Source organism: Ricinus communis, chromosome 4 (genome assembly GCF_019578655.1).
Source record: "Ricinus communis isolate WT05 ecotype wild-type chromosome 4, ASM1957865v1, whole genome shotgun sequence".
Classification (NCBI taxonomy): domain Eukaryota; kingdom Viridiplantae; phylum Streptophyta; class Magnoliopsida; order Malpighiales; family Euphorbiaceae; genus Ricinus; species Ricinus communis.
The window spans coordinates 27,252,060-27,272,843 of record NC_063259.1 but is presented as its reverse complement, the minus strand read 5'-3'; the positions used below and the strand labels follow the sequence as shown (position 1 = coordinate 27,272,843).

Sequence of the window (20,784 nt, the reverse complement as noted above, 5' to 3'; positions counted from 1 at the left end):
ATTATTGCAGCGCAAACAGCATAATCGGAACAGATTATTGAAATGATGTGTTATCTGTGTTTCCCAGTATGAAAATAATGCCAATTCTTATTACAAAAGAAATATTTTATATCACATGACTTTAGCCAGGAGGTAGCATGGGGTGTAGAAGGAGCAGAACAGAAAATATATTGTTCCAAGACAAGTTACAGATAACCTCTTTGCATGATTGATACATAAGGAGACAACTGGGACGAAGACAAACGACATTCGTTGAGAAACAAGACAAAGAATGATTTTCTTTGTCGTTTCATGTGCAATTATAAATATAGCATCAGCACACTAATGGAATCCAATCGATTATAGTTCTGAAAATTATTTCTTTAAGAGCCAAGATATGAGTCACGTGGCAAATTAATTAAAGTTGATAGTATAGTAGTGGATGACCAACTATGCATGACTACCCCAATCATGTTGTTGCTGTTGTATGTCTTCTTCTCATCCCAAACCCTCTTTTTACTTATTTATTTATTTTATAAAATAATAAATAATTGTGGGCAAATCTAACTTCCGGACGCTAGGACACGAGTAAAAGATATAAATCTCATATTATTGTTATTGTATAATCATAATTAGTTTAATTAAAATTTTAAATTCGAGCTTTAAATATATTTAATAATTTTATTTAAAAGAAATAAGACAAACTCTACTTTCCTGTGTTTGATTCAGTAAATGAAATCACAGACCAATTCCATAATATGGACTAACTACACTTAACCTTTTATGTTGTCAAGTTCACCATACATGGTTTTGTTTATGCAAATTTTACTATATGAACTATAAAAGATATTTGTTTTACAATTATTACTGCATATATCAGATTAAAATTAAGAAATAGTAATTTGACATAAATATAAATCAAACTAAAACTAATCTTGTTAATTCCATCCCAATCTATTGTGTGAATGAAGTTGATAATGGCTGCCGAATTCATATTCACAATGTAGAATGCACATGAGAATGTCAATGGCATCTTTTACTATAATTAATTTAGATTGCTCTTAATCCGGTGAGACTTTGATGTTTGCCTGTATATTTCCTCTCAGAACACAATTCATATATTCAGGTTTCCGATAATAACATTAATAGTTAATCATTCGGAAAAAACAATAATTGATGGGATTTTAATACACAGTTTTCCGCATCAGTCATGATTGCTGCAACGGCCAAAACAAATTTCTAATTAGCACGTTGGGAAATTAAAAAAAAAAAAATAATAATAATTGAAGTTAGAATTTGGGAGAGCGATGTTCGATAGATTTTTCCGCAAATTATAATGATTATAATCATATATATTTTGAACGCTTTTAGTGTCTACCACTAATAACTAGTAATTTCAATTTTGTATGTATAAATTAACTAAACGTCGTTATCTAAAATTAAGAAATCCATATCTAAATTGAACTACTTCTACTAAAAGAATATTAATTCTTTTAGACCTCTAATTAAGATATTGTTAAATTTCTTTTAGAACTATCAAATTAATATTTATATTAATAATCACATACATAAAAAATTAAATGTTAATGATAAATTTATCAAACAATTTTTTTCTTAATTACAACTCTAATTAAGATATATTAATTTTCTTTTAAAACTATCAAATTAATATTTATATCATTGATTACGTATATATAAAAAGTAAATGCTGACCGTAAATTTTTATTATTTTAATCTGTATTTTAAAATAAAAAATTTACGAATATGAGATTTCCATCCGAGCGCTGTTGAGTATTTGGCCACCGTAGTAAAACCTAACAGTTATATGCTATGAATAAACAACAAAAAACTATTAATTACAGCAACCGCCAGGATCAACTTAGCGACGCCCTTACTGAGTGATGGCCGAGTTTGGTTGAATGGAAAACGAAGAAGAGAATTTGACAATTAGCGAATTTGGAAATTAACATGGCTCGATACTGTTATGTTGTCGCATTCAGTACCTCATTGGAACTATGCTGCAGCAGCAGCAGGACAACTTTAATTTTTCCACAGCGATTAATTAGTTTAATTGGTGACTCTGAGTGGCGCGAACTTCCCTTTCCTAGGACCTCAGCCTCTCCTCTATTTTAAAAAGGCCACTCTTCTTTCTCGTTTCTTCACATCCATCCATATCAACTCCTCTCCCTACCCAACCCATACCTACTTGCCCTTTCCCTCTCATACACGCACTTTAAAGCCATTCAACCTTCACCCTCTCTTCTTCTTCATTATTCTTCAATGGAGTCCTCTGCAACTCTCTCTATCAAAGCCTCTTCTTCTTCTTCTTCTTCTTCTATCTTTTCTCTATCTCAAAACCCTTCTCCAAGACGCCGTCTTTTCTCCTACAAAACCGCTAAATGTCCGTCCTTTTTCTTTAAATCAATCAAATGTAGCGTTCACTCGAATAATCCTAAACGCAGTTCTCCTGATCTTTTTTCTTGCTCTGCTATTACTTCTTCTTCTTCTTCTTCATCACCCACTTCTGAGCTTGTGGCTGTTAAGCTTCAAAACCTGATCACTGAATTCCAATCCTTTCCCGAATCAGTTGATCGTTTAAAACGTGTCCTTCACTATGCCTCCACCATCCCTCCTTTTCCGGACTCTTCTCGGGTCGACTCTAACCGGGTCATGGGTTGCACTTCTCGAGTCTGGCTCGACGCCCAGTTGGATAATTATGGGAAGATGAGATTTTTAGCTGACAGTGATTCTGACGTTACTAGAGGATTCTGTGCATGTTTGTTGTCTGTGCTTGATGGGGCGGCTCCGGAGGAGGTTTTGAGTGTTACTACGGAGGATTTAGCGGCGTTGAATGTTGGGTTGCCTGGTGGTGAAAGGTCCAGAGTGAATACGTGGCATAATGTGTTAGTTAGTATGCAAAAGAGGACTAAAAAATTGGTCGCTGAAAGAGAAGGAAAACAGCCTTTTGATCCCTTCCCTTCTTTGATTATCAATTCTGAGGGCATTCAGGCTAAAGGAAGCTATGCAGAAGCTCAGGCTAGCTATTATATTCCTCTACTTTTTAATTTAACTTATATTTCATTTCATTGGTACTGATAAGATTTGATTGGCTTTTTTAATAGGCAAGATTCTTGTCACCGGATGAGTCGAAGATTCAACAACTGGTTGATGTGTTAAAGGAAAAGAATATTGGTGTTGTTGCTCATTTTTATATGGATCCTGAAGTTCAAGGTGTTTTGACTGCTGCTCAGAAGCAGTGGCCACATATCCAAATTTCTGATTCATTGGTTATGGCTGATAAGGCTGTGAAGATGGCTCAAGCTGGATGCAAATATATAACAGTCTTGGGTGTTGATTTTATGTCTGAAAATGTTCGTGCAATTCTTGATCAGGCTGGCTTTGGAGAGGTATGTCATTGTTTACATTCGCGTCTCGTATATTGATGCTACTAGTCATAGTAATTAGATGTACATGATAAACTCCTTTTACTATGTTTGATGAATGAGCTCATATGGAATTTGTTCTGAACTTAATCCGCACAAGTATAATATTCAAAAGTTTGGTATAATGGCTGATCGGATGCCAAGGAAGGTTCTTTAATATATGTATATATATTAGATGAAGATTGCTGTATCAAATGAAGATTCAACTCTCTTTTGGTGACAATTACCATTGAAGCAATTCTTATGTTCGTTTTGTGGTGACATTTATATGCAGGTTGGTGTTTATAGAATGTCAAATGAGCGAATTGGTTGTTCTCTAGCAGATGCTGCATCCAGCCCTGATTATATGAGTTATCTTGAGGCAGCTTCAGGGTCTACTAATTCCTTGCATGTTGTCTACATTAATACCTCACTTGAGACGAAAGCTTTCGCTCATGAAATTGTGCCTACAGTCACCTGTACTTCTTCTAATGTTGTGCAGACTATCCTGCAGGTTAGCAGTATTGCAGTTATCTGTTTTATCTTCTGCATTTCTGTTCACATCAGCATATTGTGACAGCTTTCCATTTTCCACTCATATCCTTCATGTCTACAGGCTTATGCTCAAATTCCAGATCTAAATGTATGGTATGGGCCTGATTCTTACATGGGTGCCAATATTGCAAAACTGTTTCAACAAATGACAATGATGACTGATGATGAAATTGCTGAGGTACATCCAGCACATAGTAGAGAGTCCATCAAAGCAGTGCTACCTCGCTTGCATTATTATCAGGTGATATCTCTTTTTGATTCTCAACAAAGCTAAAGTGGAATGAACTTTATTATGCATATCATCAGTTATACAGCATATGATGTGTGCTTTGGGTTTTATTGGGGTTTGAAGGTTTTTCCATATATTTGGTCATTAATTATTGTACTATATCTTGTGTTCATATACTAGTTTCAAGATACTAGACTAGGTGCAACCAAACAACCAAAAGACTCTGAGTGAATAAATGCTGCAGTCGAATCATGCTTGGCAGTATGTACTACATAGTGATATTCCAGCTGAATAGCAGCTTTTGGATTATCTAGCTCAGTACTTGACAACCATGATTTGTAATTTCTTTCATAGCAATTTCTACAGGATTTTGTTGTTTGATAGCTCAGTTAAAGCAACTTCTTGGGTATGTTTGTGAAACTGTGGAGTTAGAAAAGAGGAGTTGATTGAAATTTGCATCACCTTCTGTGGCCTAGTTGCTGTAGTTTGGAGTTCAGGCTTTGTACTTGGAAGAACAAAGGCCAGTATTGCTACTTATTCATGCCAATCACTTTTTCCTATCTTGCTGTAGCTCATAGTATTGAAACCAAAAGAAGATCTCTCTCTCTCTCTCTCTCTCTCAAACGATTCACATGCTTGTGCAAAACCCTTGAAGTGATTTTTCTGGAGTCGCTTGCCAAGATTTAACAATCAGGTTTGGATTTTGAGTGAAATATCAAGAATATGTGTTAGGCAGAGATACCTTGGACTCAATGGAATTGTCTTGTGCAGTTGTTTGAGTTACTGGCATGTGGATGGGGAGAAATGTCTTAGTACTTTTACTTTGGCTATTGCTCCTTGAAAAGCTGTCACTGCAAGCTTGAGATTTGCTATGCTCAAGCATAGTTTAAAAATCCTTTCTATTCCTGCTATATTTTTATCAAGCTGTGTAAAACTTAGGATTCTTTTTTCTTGGCTAATGCCCTACTGCTGCTTTTTTTTTCCCTCAAGCAATTGACAATTTGTAAATTTTTTTTATCAGGATGGAACATGTATTGTTCATCATCTTTTCGGACATGAAGTTGTGGAGAAGATAAACGAGATGTATTGTGATGCTTTCCTAACTGCTCATCTTGAAGTCCCTGGAGAAATGTTTTCTTTGGCCATGGAAGCAAAGAGGAGAGGAATGGGGGTAGTCGGTTCCACCCAGAATATCTTAGATTTCATAAAGCATAGAGTTCAAGAGGCACTGGATAGAAATGTCGATGATCACCTCCAATTTGTGTTGGGGACGGAATCAGGAATGATCACTGCAATTGTCGCAGCAGTTCAGCAGTTATTCAGATCCGCAAAGTCTTCTGGAGAAGCTAAAATTAATGTTGAAATTGTCTTCCCAGTCTCGACAGACTCAATAACAAAAACACCGCCGTCTCCAGGTGTAGAATCAGGGAAAGCAGGGGAGTTCGAGTTACCTGTTGTACCTGGAGTTGCAAGTGGGGAGGGATGTTCTATTCACGGGGGCTGTGCGTCGTGTCCATATATGAAGGTAAGTATTTTCTTCTGATTACACTTTCATCTTAAGCTTGGTTACTTGTCAATACAATCAAATCCAAGTCTACTTTGTTGACTGTCAAAGTTGTGCGCATTTATAATAGTTTTTCATGCGGATGCTTAAAAGTTTGAACTACTCTATTCCCATGTATGCAGATGAAAATTCCTCTGATAAAAATAGCATCCTGAACACATTCCAATTCCATTTTTAAGCTTGTTTGGATCAGTACGGAAAGGAGTTTTGTGGCTATTTTGGCTATTGTTTAAAACATGCTGACCATTTATTTATTTATCAACTCAAGAAAAGTAGAGAAAAAGAATTGACTGCTGGTTTGAAATATGAATGGGGGTTAAGTTACTAAAGATGAAAGAGTTAATTGAATTCACCGTCAATTTACGTTTCTTTTGAACATGACTTTTCAATTAACCTAGCTGGAGGAAACTGCTAAGCATTCTTATATTGAGTTGTAAATTCTCTCTAAATTTGTGCCTGAGAAAATTGTGCCTGAGGTTAGGCCTCTAATATGGAATTGCTGTGTTTCACCAGATGAATTCTCTTAATGCTCTTCTAAAAGTTTGCCAGCACCTGCCTGATGAGGAAAATATAATTGCTGCCTACAAAGCTGATCGATATAAACGGCAAACACCAAGTGGAAAATCAATTGCAGAAGTTGGATGTGAACCAATACTACACATGAGACATTTCCAGGTTAGCATATTGGAACCTTCAAATCTATCTCATCATTTCATAGGTCAGGTCTTGGAATTTAAGACTGACTCTCTTTTAATTCCATTTGCAGACTACAAAAGAACTGCCAGAGAAGCTTGTCAATCAGGTTCTAACAGGAAGCGGATATCGCTAGGCCGGATGAAAAGCTGCTTCTTATAAGTTGATTTGAAGCCAATATGCAGAGAAGCCAGTCATGAAAGTGGGTTCTATATTTGAGAGCATTCTCCTAGAAATGAAGAATTTTCGTGTCAGCATCTTGTATAATTTGTTATGGACGTTTATCTGTACTTGCTCTTTAGTATAGCTTATGTCATTTTTCCCTTTTGCCTTTTTCTGTTTATTTATAAGAATAAACAGGCATAGAAATCCAAATTTATATCGGATTCGTATGCTGTTATGGATACAGGTGCATCAATGGGAGCATCATGTTTTCCTCTTTGGCCAAAGCTAAACCTGCCAACACCGGTGGTCAGCTAAATAAAATGGCAATTCCAGAATATGTAACGAGAAATTATATTGTGCTATATATAAGTAATAATAATAATAATAAATGCACTTTGTGGGCACGCTTTAACTAATGACTATCAAATTTGTTTGTTTCTTTTTATTTTTTTTTCTCTGAAAGTATAATGATGGAATTTCATTAAGAAAAAGAAGCACAAGCTTGTAAAAGGATAGAGAGTAGTTGAAAGAACAACCGAACTTTAGAAGGACAAGTACAGTTTCTGTTAGCTCTATTGCTACCCAGTCAGTAACCATATTAGCTTCCCAGCAGAGAAAGGTGTTCCATGGATCTGGATTCTTCAACTATGGCTTTTAACTTCCCAAGGAATATCAGGGCCATCTCTCAAGCCAAGCAGTTAAAAACCACCAGAGAGTCGGTTCCGACATCTGGAATTAATATCCATGGACAAAGCTGCTACTCTCACTCTCATTCTCACTGCTACAGCTTCTGCCATTGATGATTATTTCTCATTATTTGATTATAACAATGACATTTGAAATTTTATGTGTCTTATTAAAGTAAAACGAACATAGTGGAAGGGAAACAGTAACAATTAGCCCCAAAATTAATGCAATTACAACCACATATTGGCCCTTGTAATTATATCTTTATATTTCATATATTGGCCCTTGTAATTATAGCTTAATAACATTAAGTTTAGAAACTGGGATTATTTAATTGACAAAAGGGAATACTAAATCAATTTTGCTCTAAAAGCAATTTTTTTTCCTTTTATTTAACTAGTTATATGATATTATACAATATTTTCAAATTGAATTAAAATTAAAATTATTTTTTTTGTTTCATTTAACTACTTAAGAAACAATGAATTAGTTGGATTTAATCTAATATTTACAGTTCTCTTCTTATTTCAGGATAATCTTCAAAAAGAAGAAATTAAATTATTTTAATTTACTAGTTTTTATACAACAAAATTAGTACTTTTTTTTAACTTATTCCAGGTCGACAAAAATAAAATGGGGTTTAAACAAATATTAAATGTTCATAGCTCAGTAATTGAGCTCGATAATCAAAATACTTGGCGCAATTACGTGTCAAATTGGAACAGCCAAAAGCTCTGAAGGTAAACTCGTAGATAGCCTGCAATAAGCAGTGATCAATTTACTACACCAATCGTGTACAGAAGAACAATTTAACCAGAATTATAATTCTTTATTCGGGTCTCGCTTCTCCACCAGAATTCAACGAATCTTCACCTAATTTCCTTCAAGCACGATTGTACGTTTCTTCTTCTTCTTCTTCTTTATTTAGAGCTTGTTATTTATAACTTCTCATGCAAATATTGGGTAATTTGAGACCATGAGTTTATGTTAATTCTGAATGTGGGTTTTCTTTGAGTGGGATTTAAGTAAATCTATTATCTGTAAAGCTCCTATCTTTCTAGCTGCTTCTTTGAATTCCAAATCTATTTCTAATCCAATTCAGTGCCTTTCAGAAAGAGTTGTAAAATTATAGGTGTTCAATTTAATTTTCTAGCAGTTCTATCACAAAGAAAGAGCATTTCTGAGAAAACGGAGAGATAAAATCCATGAGAATGAATAAGTTGTTATGATCTTGTAAAATCATCCGATTCTTTTCTTTCTTTCTTTCTTTCTTTCTTTTTTTTTTTTTTTTTTTTTTTTTGCATTTGTTATGAAATAAGATTGCTTTCAGATGTCTAAAAGATGTTATGGAACTTCAATGCTTCTATGATAGAAAATAATAATAATAATAATAATTGTAAGTAAATAGGTAGGTTATGGCTCAAGTAATGGAAAAAGATGAGCAACTTCTGCCAAACTGTAAGGATCCTTCGGTATGAGGAATGCTGCTATTAGAATGTTAGCTTCTCCCGGGAGTAAAGCTATGTAGCATGTGGCAGTATCATTTCTTTTCAGTTGTAGAATGCTTCTACCCTCATATCTGATTGCAGTTTGAAGCGTCCATTATGGTGCATTTAATCTGCTTTGTGAATTTCATCTGCTCCAATTATGAATTTGTGTTAGAACTCATTTCAGCAAAATTTGGATCACCTTTAAGATGCTATTGTTTTCCCCCTATTGTGAATAATTATTTGTTCTACAATAGCCAAAAAGGAAAAAAGAAAAGAGAGAATGAAAGTTGGTCTTTCTATTTGCTAATGGCCGTGCTCCATGATATAGTAGATCGTCTTTGATATCTCATTTTTGTATACTTGTTAATCATGGCTAGTCTGCTTTAACTAGTAGTTTGATAACTTGACTGATGATAAATCATCATGCATTTTGATAGGATATTTATGCTAGCTACACTATGGGGTCCACAAGTGGATTGGCAAGTGCACAAGCAAAGCAGCCTCTTTTCTCCTTTGGCGTTATCTCTGATGTCCAATATGCTGATATTCCTGACGGTTACTCATTCCTTGGTATTCCCCGATATTATCAACATAGCATTCATGTCTTGCAAAGAGCTGTACAAAAATGGAACAGCCACGGGAAGATTAAGTTTGTAATTAACTTTGGTGATATTGTTGACGGCAAGTGCCCCCTAGATGAATCTATAAATGCTGTTAAGAAAGTAACCAGTGAATTTCAGAAGTTCAATGGCCCAGTCTATCACTTGATCGGTAATCACTGCCTCTACAACCTTCCCCGTGAAAAATTACTGCCACTGTTGCAGATTTCAAGTCCTGATGGCCATGCTTACTATGATTTTTCACCAAGTCCAGAATATAGAATCGTTATTCTTGATGGCTATGATATCAGCACCATTGGATGGCCTCAAGATAATCCTAAAACATCACAGGCGTTGGAATTTCTCAAGAAGAAGAACCCAAATTCAGATAAGAACAGCCCAGAGGGAATGGTTGGCCTGGAGAGGAGGTTCCTCATGTTCAATGGAGCTGTTGGGAGAGAACAAATGGAGTGGTTGGATAGCATACTTCAGGATGCAACAAAGTTAAAGCAGAAAGTGGTCGTTTGCTGCCATTTGCCTTTAGATCCTGGTGTATCGTGTCCAGAAGCACTTCTCTGGAACTATGAGGAAGTAATGAATGTGATACACCAGTATAATTGTGTGAAAGTTTGCTTATCTGGACATGATCACAAAGGCGGGCATTCAATTGATTCCCATGGGGTACACCATAGATCCTTTGAAGCAGCACTGGAATGTCCTCCTGGTACAGATGCCTATGGATGCATTGATGTTTACGACGATAGGTGGGTGCTTTTTGGTACTGATAGACTGGAGAGCACTGACATGCGCTTTGATCCTTGAGCAAACTTCGGACAGCGCTTACTGATTCTTTAGCATTAGCTGTTTGAGTGTAAATTTATCTACAGCACAGGCCTCTAAAGTAAATCTCATAAGCATGGATTATTTGAGAAGCATGCGGCACCATTTTTAACTGGCAAAAGATGTATGAATGGAATAGCCATTGGCTCAGAATCCACATTGCAATGCATATACGCATTCATGGGGTATCTTGTTGTGTAAAGCTCCAGTACTGCTTGTATTCATCCATTCAAGGCATCTTTTTGTCGTGCATGCTCAACAGCGTCTATGATCTTTCACAATAAAAGTGCATTGTCTTTTAATTTGGTTCCTTTCGCTTATCCCCCTATCAATCATAAAGACTTGTTTTCAATAAAATGTTATGTATTTTTATATTTTGTCCTTCCCGTCCCACCGCTTCTCTATTCATAGTTAGGCCTTTATTTTGCAATGGAGCCTCTAATTAAATTTGTACCCGACCCAATCTTCACTGTTTTTCTTTTTTTTTTTAATAAATGAATAATAGACCACTTGGTATTAGTGCCATATTACATTAACTTTTATCTAATGATCCCTAGGCCTTACAAATTGGAGTAGTTTCATGTTTTTAATAAATTATCTCCATAGTAAAATAATAATAGAATAAATAATTAAATTCAAGTATTTGCTTGATGCTTGTAGAAGATTTGTAAAGCTGTTGGATTTGAATTGGATTTATTACTTACTGGTGATTAGGAGACTTTCTCGCAGTTGTAGGAACAAAAAATGGATACATAAATAGGTTCGCTGCATGATGAGTGGCCAGGGTCCTCTATTAGCAATGCCAATTCAGAGGTGATAGATGTGTATACCTGAATTTGTGCTTAATTCCTGCAAGCTAACTTCCTATAACATCCCCAAACATATTCAGCTGTCAAGAAATACAAAAACGTCGCTCTGTGTTGAACTTAGGCAGGATCTGGAGATGTGAATGGTGCGCATTATATCTTCTACCATCTTTAAGCCTAATAATTAGCTCGTGAAGTATAAGATGTCAACAGGGTTGCTGGGATAATTAGGCTCTTCCACTGTCAACATCTTAAGCTATTAAAACTAGAACAAAAAATGGGAAGTCAACGGATCTGACACCAGCTCATTTCATATCTTATACTCCGTACAGCATAGCTTAATTAGATGGTTATCAAATACATTATTTGACCTTAACATTTAAAAATCTCTGCTTATATAATAAGACCATGATTACACATCATCATCTTTATTTAACATTTACACAATCACCAGTAAAGTAAAAGCAACTTTCTTTGACTTTCGCTTAAACAAAAAGAAAAGATTAAAATTTGAGCATCCCCCCCATTCAGGTATCCATCCCATACATGAACTGCTAAGTTTTGTCATTTCCTTGAGGTCCCCTAAATATGAAAACCCTAATAAAGAAAAATACATGCCAACCCGTCACCCATCAGTAATTATCAAAGGTCTTCACTTGGCTTGGGTCTTCTTGGCCTTTCTCTTCTCATTATAGAAGAACCCAAACAAGGACACGACAGAGAAAACACTGAAGCAAACAGATGCAATATCAAGTGACACATGGCGTCCAGTGATTGCCTGAACCTCAAAAAGGTTGGTAGTCTTGTGAGTATCTGTGCTTTGCCCGTAAGCTACCTCATGGCCATGAGAGTCGTGAGCATAGGCGCGTACGAAGTACGTGGCACTTGGCACGTCACGCTCAATAGTCCATGTGAGACTCTCCTTCTTGTTAGCAGAGCTGTATGGCCTAGAAACAATCTTAAACTGGCAAGTCTTGTCTTTCTCTAGTTCGTCCTCGGTTTTTCGCCACGCGCGGTCTGTTTGGCTTACTGGAGCGTAACATAACTTAACGTCGATGGTCTTAAAGGCCGAGTCGGTTCCAGATGGCAGACTTTGGTTAACTCCCCAAGTTACGGTGATATTGTCAACACCACCTTTCAGAACTGCAAAAACAATTTTAATCAAACAAATTCATTTGGTCAAAATAAGAGAAACCCATGTTAGAAAACTGATTAGTTAATAAGAAAGATTAAATCTTTGAAGAAATAAGAGAGAGAGAGAGAGAGATGAGACCTTGTTTTGAAGATGGAGTCGCAGTGACAACAAGAGTGTTTTTGAGGGAAGAGAAGAAAATAAACCCATAACTGGAACCAAATAAACAAGAAATAAGAACTGAAGCCAAGAGAAAGCCACTTGCTCTTGCCATTGATTTAATACTTTTGGAGTTGAGCAAAGATCACCAAAAACGAGGCAAATGATGAAGATGGAAAGTTAGGCTTTGGGTTGCCTTTATATACAAAAGCTAAATCCAAATAAAAATGATCAAGCACAAATAGTCAACGGCCCAATTCTTCTTTTAATCAAAGGTAGTTAAGGCACACACACAAGTGAACGGCCCAAATTGCTTAGTGGGCAACATTTCAAGGATTTGAAGAAATATTAATCTATTTTTTTATTATAAAAAAACAAATATATGAATAAATACAATTCTTATGGCCCCTTAAGTATAAGGAAAGGATGGGGTTAAGGGGTACGGTTGAGATGGATAGGTGTGTTTGGGATTTAGTTAAGTTAATTGATTGACTTCGGATTTCGGCAATTATATATATATATTACGGACGGACACATGGTACAGAATTGATGATGACGACGATGATTGTTGAATATTCTGTTCCGTTTAAAAGGTCAGATTTTTGTCCCCTAATGCATCTAAAAGAGTAAAAGAGCTGAGCTACATGATCGCCATTTGATAAGCATTTTCGAAGTACACAAACATCGATGCACAGACGTTTAAAGTAATAGTAATAGTTATATACACAAGTTGGCCCTATTGAATTTTTCTTTTTTCTATTCTAGTAAAAAACAATGAAATGCTGTGGGAATTGTGAAAACCAATACTAATACTTCTATTTTAGAGATTTCATTAAAATATAATAATTGTGTAGATGTCGCCCTCTAGGGTTGGTTGTTAATAAGCTGCAATATCAAAGTTCCACATCTGGGAAAAGCCCGTTCGTTTTACGATAATTTTCTAGGAATTTAGAGTTTTTAAATATGTGACCTTTACATTAATAGGATTTATTTTGCACTATTTGCTCCAGTTGACTATTAATTTAATGCAACATAATATTTATTAATTTATTATGTGATAATTCCGCTTGAGAGTCATTAAATTAGTTTCTCTAATTTTATTCTAATTATTATTATAAATTCTTAAAATTTTTAAAATTTATATATATATATATATATGAGAGTAAAATTTTAAACATACTTTCTTTTTATTATCTGGCTCTTTTTAAAAAAAATATATTTTTTTAATTTATATGAATTATTATTTTTTAAATTTTTTAATAAAATATTTAAGAGACTTTATTTCACCTAAATATTTTAGCCTTTTTTTTCTCATTGATCTTGCATCTCAATTTCTTAATTCTTTTCTTTTATTGTTATTTTTCTTTAATATGTAGCTACTAGCACTTTGCTCATGCATGTCATTGCATGATTATTTTATTTATTTTATATTTATAAATTTTATTTATATTTTATGATACTTATATATATATATATATATATATATATATATATATATATATATATAATATGATAAAAATGAAAGATTAAGTATGACCAAATTTAATTGATCTCAATTGATCCCTCGTTATTACTCAGAGACGAAATAATAGGTAGGAATGACAGGATTTGAACCCGTGACATTTTGTACCCAAAACAAACGTGCTACCAAGCTGCGCTACATCCCTTTCAATTGGTTTACAATGTTATTGTAAAGAATACCTTTTTTTTTTTTATTATGGAGCTACTGCCAGAAATTCAATGCGTAACCTTAGCATTCAATTTGTATTCCTGAATAATCTCATTCAAAACTACTTGTTACAAATAACATCTTGTTGTTGCATCGAAACACAGCGCCCAATAGTCTACCTGAGCATGCCTTTTATTTGGTAGGTAATATTGATGAAGCTACTGTGAAGGCTACGAATTTAGAAATGGAGAACAACTTAAAGAAATGACCTTAAATCTTTGTGTACTGACCCCAAATCGAATTGTTTGGGATTCAGAAGTGAAAGAAATCATTTTATCTACTAATAGTGGACAAATTGGCGTATTATCAAATCATGTGCCTATTGCCACAGCAGTCGATATCAGTATTTTGAGAATATGCCTTAATGACCAATGGTTAACGATGGCTCCGCTCCTGGTATTATTTCGAGACGTTCCGTATACAAGCCTCTTCAAACAGGACTTATTGCTATTGATTCGATGATCCCCATAGGACGCGGTCACTATTAGGGACATACAGACCGGTAAAACAGCAGTAGCCACAGATATAATTCTCAATCAACAAGGACAAAATGTAATATGTGTTTATGTAGATATTGGGCAAAAAGCGTCTTCTGTGGCTCAGGTAGTGACTACTTTACAGGAAAGAGGGGCAATGGAGTACACTATTGTGGTAGCCGAAACAGTGGATTCTCCGACTACATTACAATACCTTGCTCCTTATACAGGAGTAGCTCTGGCTGAATATTTTATGTATCGTGAACGACACACTTGAATCATTTATGCAGAAGCTTTACAGAATTATTATGAAGCTATGCGACTAGAAATTGATCCCTATGATCGAAGTTATATACTCTATGATATAGGCCTTATTCATACAAGTAATGGAGAACCTACAAAAGCTTTGGAATATTATTTTCGGGCACTAGAACGAAACCCCTTCTTACCACAAGCTTTAAATAATATGGCCGTGATCTGTCATTACGTGCGACTATCTCCACTATAGAAATTAAAGAAAAAAGAAAAAAATAGGCTTTCTACATATGCATTGTCAAAAACAACGATTTTTTATCAGCTGTAGAAAATAAAACAACTTCATAAAAGTCAAAATATGAAGAAAAAAATATGCCTAGATACTTTATTCTATGGATAAAGGATCTAATTGATAGAGGAAGCATCGTAAAGATCAATTAGCGAGATTTTTGGACGATACAATAATAACCTGCTTACTTATGTCATAATATATATATATATATATATTAGTATTTTATAAAAATCATAATGTATTTTTATGAAATTTTTCTATTTTTATATGCTAAAGGTAAAATAAAGCTTACTACAAAAGGAGTCTATAGCCTAATGAATACTACAACACAGATAAGAGTCCTACTTCGAGTACATAAGAAAATAGATTATATTGGAGTGGATATTTATCTCTTAATTATCCGATCTTTATCAAGGATCCGTTGGAATCATAATCAAGCGAGCTCTTGCTCGAGTGGTGCGATCTACTTAGGCGAGCTCATATCACAATCCCCCCCATAAATTCTGAGTTAAAGACTCAAAATATAAAAATCTTTGAAGCTAGGGCTTAATTGTACATCGCAATGTTTAAAACTTATGTTGCTTGAAGAGCTGAAATGGTTATGAAGATCTATATTGCGGAGATCTACATAGGAGATCTATACTAGTAAGATTTGTATAGAAGATATTAGGAAGATCTGTACAGAAGAGTTATTGATAAGCACCTTGAATGGTAGGGATATGGTCTCTTATTTTTCAAGAAGTGAAGAACGTGGTGCTTGATTATAATAACTGATGGAGATCATGAGTTATGATATGTGGGAGATCTTATAGCTTTTCAAGCAATCTCATAGTTCTTTGTATGATCCTATAGCTCTTTGAGCGATCTCATAACTTTTCGAGCGATCTTATAACTCTCTTTCTGATCTTATAGCTCTTTTATGCGATACCTTTAGGCAAGTATGCGCCGCAGATGTCCCTCTTATAAGTTCTGAGTTACAGACTCGGATGAGTACTATGTATATCATTTTAGAATTTTCTTTAAAGATCTTCAGAAGATCTCTTGTAAATTTTTCTTGGAGATTTTCTAATAAAGATTTCTTAAAAGTTTTTCGATGATATCTTTGGAGATACCTTTTTATGGAGATCTCCTTTTGATGAAGGTCTTCTTTGATGGGGATTTTCTCAGGATTTTCTTGAAGATTTCTTTAGAGGATCTTCTTTGATGAAGATCTTTTTTTATGGGGATATTCTTTGGATTTTCTTGAAGATCCATTAGAGGATCTACTTTGAAGTTTTTTTTTATAGAGATCTTCTTTGAGGATTCTCTTGAAGATCGTTTTAGAGATCTCTTTTGATAGAGATCTTTTTATAAAAATCTTTTTGAAGATCGTATGTAGATCTCTTTTAATGGAAATTTCCTTTGATGGAGATTTTTTTTTTTTTAGAAATTTACATAGAGCTTTTTCGCTGGAGATCTTCTTGGAAGATCTCTTGGAGATTTTATACGCCTATTTTCAAAACCCTCATTAAAGTCTTTTTGAAGATTGTTTAATAGAGATCTTTTGGGAAGATTTCTTGTACTTTCTTGGAGATCTTCTTGAAAGGTTTCTTGGAGATTTTTAGGAAATCTTATCTTGGAAGATCTCTTTGGAGATTTTCGGAAAATCTTCTCTTGGAAGATCTTTTGGAGATTACGTCTCTTTTCAAAATCCTCTTTATAAGTCTTTTTGAAGATCGTTTGATGGAGATCTTCTAGGAAGATCTCTTATACCTTTTTAGAGATCTTTTTAGAAAGCCTCTTAGAGATATTCGAGATATATTCTCTTGAAAGATCTCTTGGAGATTTTTTATGCCTCTTTTTAAAATCCTATTAGAAGTCTTTTTGAAGATTGTTTGATGGAGATCTTCTAAGAAGATCTCTTGTACCTTCTTGGAGATCTTCTTCGAAGATCTTTTGGAGAATTTTCGCTAGAGATCTTCTGGGAAGATCTCTTGGAGATGTTCTTTGAAACTCTTCTTGGAGAATCTCTTTTTGATTTGGAGATCTTTTTGTGAAACCATATGAAGTCTCAATTATATATGAAATAATCGGATCTTGAATGAAGAATTTTCTCATTAACATCATAAGCGAATGCCATATAAAAATATGCACGAAGAAAGAAATCTTAACATTAACCGTTAGGCAAATTATGTACTAGCCCTTTATTGAATAAATAAAAATAAAAGAAATTATTAGAAACAAATACTCTTGCACTTTACTTGTAGTAGACTCTCAAGTTGTCCGAGTTCTATGAGTAGGGAAGGATCCATGGAGATGACTGGTAGACAAAATCATAATAGAAAGGTGTTCCACGCTCATTGCACCAAATGATACAAACTAAAAATTTCGATCTGTATACCGATCTTTATAAGTGAACTATTCTTGATGCTACACCTACAAAACAATAAGTTATGATTCTCCATACATGGTTACCTGGAAAACCACTCCGAAGAACAAATTAGTATTTTGTAAAGATAAAAGAAAATAAGTGTTTAGAGAGTTATAATTGCATTTCCCGTTTTCTTGTTATGTGTTACCTTATATTTGTAAACCTTATAGTAGAGTAATTCACTTACAACACATCTCTTTCATTGTAGGAGATAAAACTTACCACAAAAGGAGTCTATAGTCTAATGAATAACTACAACATAGATAAGAGTCTTACTTCGAATACACAAGGAAATAAGTTGCATTGAAGTGAATATTTATTTTTTAATTAACCGATTTTTATCAAAGACTAGTTCGAATCATAATCGGGCAAGCTCTTGCTCGTATGAAGCGATGTGTTTTGGCAAGAGTATGATAGGAGATGCAAAACACTGCATTGAAAATCAAAAATCTTAAAATATCACAAACTGATCCAGATTAAAACTTCACCATGGGCCAATCCACCAGATCTTAATTTGAGCTTCTTTCTTTTACTTTCTTATTTAGGAGGTCTGGACGCTGTAAATAATATAATTTTCTTAATAAAATTTAAAAACTTTTAGTGTAACATTGTAAATTGGCTAACCTAATATAACTCCGGCCGCCCACCATCTCTCATCCCATGGAACTTCACATCGTACGTGGTTACGAACAAATATGTAAAGTCGGTATGTCTACAACTGCACATAGGTAGGTACTAGGTAGGCCGCAAGAGCCCGCTTTCCTTAAAGATTAATTAAGCCGTCCGCTACAGCATCTATACTAATTTCATAAACTACTGCTAAACCTTTTCTTTTTTCCTTTTTTCTCTTTTTTGTAATCAGCAAAAGATCTCTTCTGAAAATTCAAGTAACTGTTTTGTGATTTCTTTTATATAAAAAGAAACCCTTATTTTTAAGTGTAAAATTCCGTGGAGAACTTTTGAAGTTGAATTCAATAAGCAAATTGAAATTCAGTACTCTTTGAGTTGAAAATAAATGAGACAATTTGATCTTATTAATTTGAGCAAGTGGCATTAGTAAAGTAAACTATATTAATGATTATTAATTAAGCTTCACCTTTCTAAGATCAAAGGACCACTTGATAGCCAACTCTACGCTTTTGTGATCAGCAGAACTGGGATAACTATATATTCTTTCATTTTTTTGCTCATTTTCATGACCGCGACCAGCATGAATGATATTTTAGCACCGCACTATAAAAAGGCCTTTGGTATTAACCCAAGGCACGAAACAATGCAACCATACAGGAATAGTTACAGAAGGGTGAGATTTGGCAAGTCGCTGCTCTTCTTCTTATTGCTAATGTTGGCTAATGGAAGTAGAGCAGGAAGAGATCCATCATGCATATTTATCAGCTCAAATCTTCATTCATGCAGCGATGTCCTCCGCCTTGGCTTCCTGATCGGTAAACCCTCGCCTCAATGCTGTCGCGGTATTAGATTCATAAAGGAAGCTGCATTGATCTTTGGTGTACCGAAGGCATGCCATTGTGTCAGGAATTGTGCTAATACGCATATATTTCGTCGTCACAACACACAGAAGTTAAGTGGTTCCTTGAAAGCGGGGGCACCAATTAGTAACAAGGCCCCAGACTTCAATGGAGACATCTTTATCCAATTGCAGAAGAAGTGCAGAGTTGATCTTGGATTTGGGCTTGATCAGAACATCCCCTGCTTAATTATCAAATGAACACTAAATTTGTCGCATATATATGTAGAATATCGTGACAAGGAGAATAAATATTCTTTTTCTTGCCCCATGTATATGAGTATATGTATCCAGTAATAGCTAGTTTTACTTGTTAAACTTAAGGAGCCCAAAAGAATAAGCTGCAGCTTTTTAGCAGTGTTACGGCCGGTGTTGTAATTGTATGCATGCGAGTGTTTCCAACTTGTCTTTCTAGTGCTACTAATAAAAATTAAAAATTTAATTATTAGTTGCTAAAACTTACTTACAGTAGCAGCTAATTTATTAATTAGTGCAGTTCATGTAATATTTTAAATGACATTTTTATATGAATCGGTTTAAATTCATTTGCTCCAATCAAATAGATATGTTATCTGCTAGCATATGTCTCGGTGCGTATGCCCACTACCATAACTCGCTCTACGAGGATGGAAATGAAGTAAAGGACCATGTCCACAGCCTTTTTATACAAATTTTTGATTGAGGATTTTAATTCTTTCTTTTTTATTGGTAGTTTTATTTGCTCGAATCAAAGATAAAACTTTATGCATATAGTAAAAAAGTAATTATATGCATATGAATTTAAATTGACCATATTCCTTAATATCAAAAGAAAGCAAAGCACAAAAATAAATAATTACTTTGAATCTATGTGATAGATTCAGTGCAGCAAAGTGTTTTTTTTTCTTAATTAGTTAAGAACAAATAATTTGGTTGGATCATGGATATCTAGCTTTGAAATGGTGGTCGAGGGAGTGGAATTATAGCCCACCTATAGAACTTAGCTACTATAGCAGGTGCATTTATTAGGCTTAACCCGACCAACAAAATGCATTTACTTTGCATTAATTATTCAAGTTTGAAGAAATTAATTTCTTTTAATTGCATTAAATTAAATTTTATTATTAATTCCGTTATTAATCTTACAAAAGACAAATCTTTACTCGATGACTAGCTAGTTGGAGGAAGATCACAAATGAAGAGTCTTAAAAGAAATATCATAAAACTTTTTTATTATATCTTTTCTTTTTCCTCTTAAGATATGGAGAAAAGAAGGAGAATCAATATTTTTATTCAATCTCTACGTTATCTGTAAAGAATAATTGCCGTTACTTAAAATTAAGTTTTTGGATTGGATTAATTCAATTTATTACAAACAGGTGTGAATTTAAACCCAAGAAAGTTGAACCAGACCCGGGCAAAGAATCAGTAAGTTCTATAAAGAATAACACTAGTGAAGATGAAATATATGTTTTTATTGATATGTTAAAGCTTTCAATCAGATACATATATATACAGGTTTACAACTGAGTTAGTTCCTATATACATGGAGTCACTACTTCAGCTAACTTGATTTGTGGAACTGAAAATGGCTAACATATCATGGCTGCTTTTCATTCTGTGGAATAGGTCTTTCATGCCCTCGCAAGATTGAGCTTCCGTCAAGGAGGCTAATCTTGGACCTATGGAAGAGGAATTGTTTCTTTGGAACTGCTTTTGTAAGTGAATCTGCAAGTTGATCGTTAGTATGTACATGTGTAACACGCAGTTGGTTTTGAGTTACTTGTTGTCTGAC

At 34.4% G+C, this 20,784-nt stretch overlaps 3 protein-coding genes across 3 annotated transcripts; 2 read left to right on the top strand and 1 right to left on the bottom strand.

Annotated features, from left to right (window-relative positions):
- The first annotated feature begins 2,128 nt into the window (after positions 1-2,128).
- Positions 2,129-7,023, top strand: LOC8278269 (quinolinate synthase, chloroplastic). Its single transcript, XM_002511257.4, has 7 exons — positions 2,129-3,015; positions 3,102-3,386; positions 3,697-3,915; positions 4,018-4,197; positions 5,207-5,710; positions 6,263-6,424; positions 6,516-7,023. The coding sequence occupies exons 1-7, from the start codon at positions 2,260-2,262 to the stop codon at positions 6,576-6,578; spliced, it is 2,169 nt and encodes a 722-aa protein (XP_002511303.3). The 5' UTR covers positions 2,129-2,259; the 3' UTR covers positions 6,579-7,023.
- A 916-nt stretch (positions 7,024-7,939) lies between these two features.
- Positions 7,940-10,605, top strand: LOC8278270 (manganese-dependent ADP-ribose/CDP-alcohol diphosphatase). Its single transcript, XM_048372656.1, has 2 exons — positions 7,940-8,189; positions 9,222-10,605. The coding sequence occupies exon 2, from the start codon at positions 9,243-9,245 to the stop codon at positions 10,203-10,205; it is 963 nt and encodes a 320-aa protein (XP_048228613.1). The 5' UTR covers positions 7,940-8,189; positions 9,222-9,242; the 3' UTR covers positions 10,206-10,605.
- A 789-nt stretch (positions 10,606-11,394) lies between these two features.
- LOC8278271 (high-affinity nitrate transporter 3.1) lies at positions 11,395-12,503 on the bottom strand. The gene is made up of 2 exons (XM_002511259.4): positions 12,303-12,503; positions 11,395-12,172 (listed from the first exon to the last, which is right to left on the bottom strand). The coding sequence occupies exons 1-2, from the start codon at positions 12,433-12,435 to the stop codon at positions 11,682-11,684; spliced, it is 624 nt and encodes a 207-aa protein (XP_002511305.1). The 5' UTR covers positions 12,436-12,503; the 3' UTR covers positions 11,395-11,681.
- Between the last annotated feature and the right edge of the window lie 8,281 nt (positions 12,504-20,784).

Coding starts and splice junctions, on each gene's coding strand:
- LOC8278271 (XM_002511259.4), bottom strand. CDS start 12,435: ATGGCAAGAGCAAGTGGCTTTCTCTTGGCTTCAGTTCTTATTTCTTGT. Junction 12,173..12,302: donor GACTCCATCTTCAAAACAAG/GTCTCATCTCTC, acceptor TTGTTTTTGCAG/TTCTGAAAGGTGGTGTTGAC.
- LOC8278269 (XM_002511257.4), top strand. CDS start 2,260: ATGGAGTCCTCTGCAACTCTCTCTATCAAAGCCTCTTCTTCTTCTTCT. Junction 3,016..3,101: donor GAAGCTATGCAGAAGCTCAG/GCTAGCTATTAT, acceptor CTTTTTTAATAG/GCAAGATTCTTGTCACCGGA. Junction 3,916..4,017: donor TTGTGCAGACTATCCTGCAG/GTTAGCAGTATT, acceptor TCATGTCTACAG/GCTTATGCTCAAATTCCAGA.
- LOC8278270 (XM_048372656.1), top strand. CDS start 9,243: ATGGGGTCCACAAGTGGATTGGCAAGTGCACAAGCAAAGCAGCCTCTT.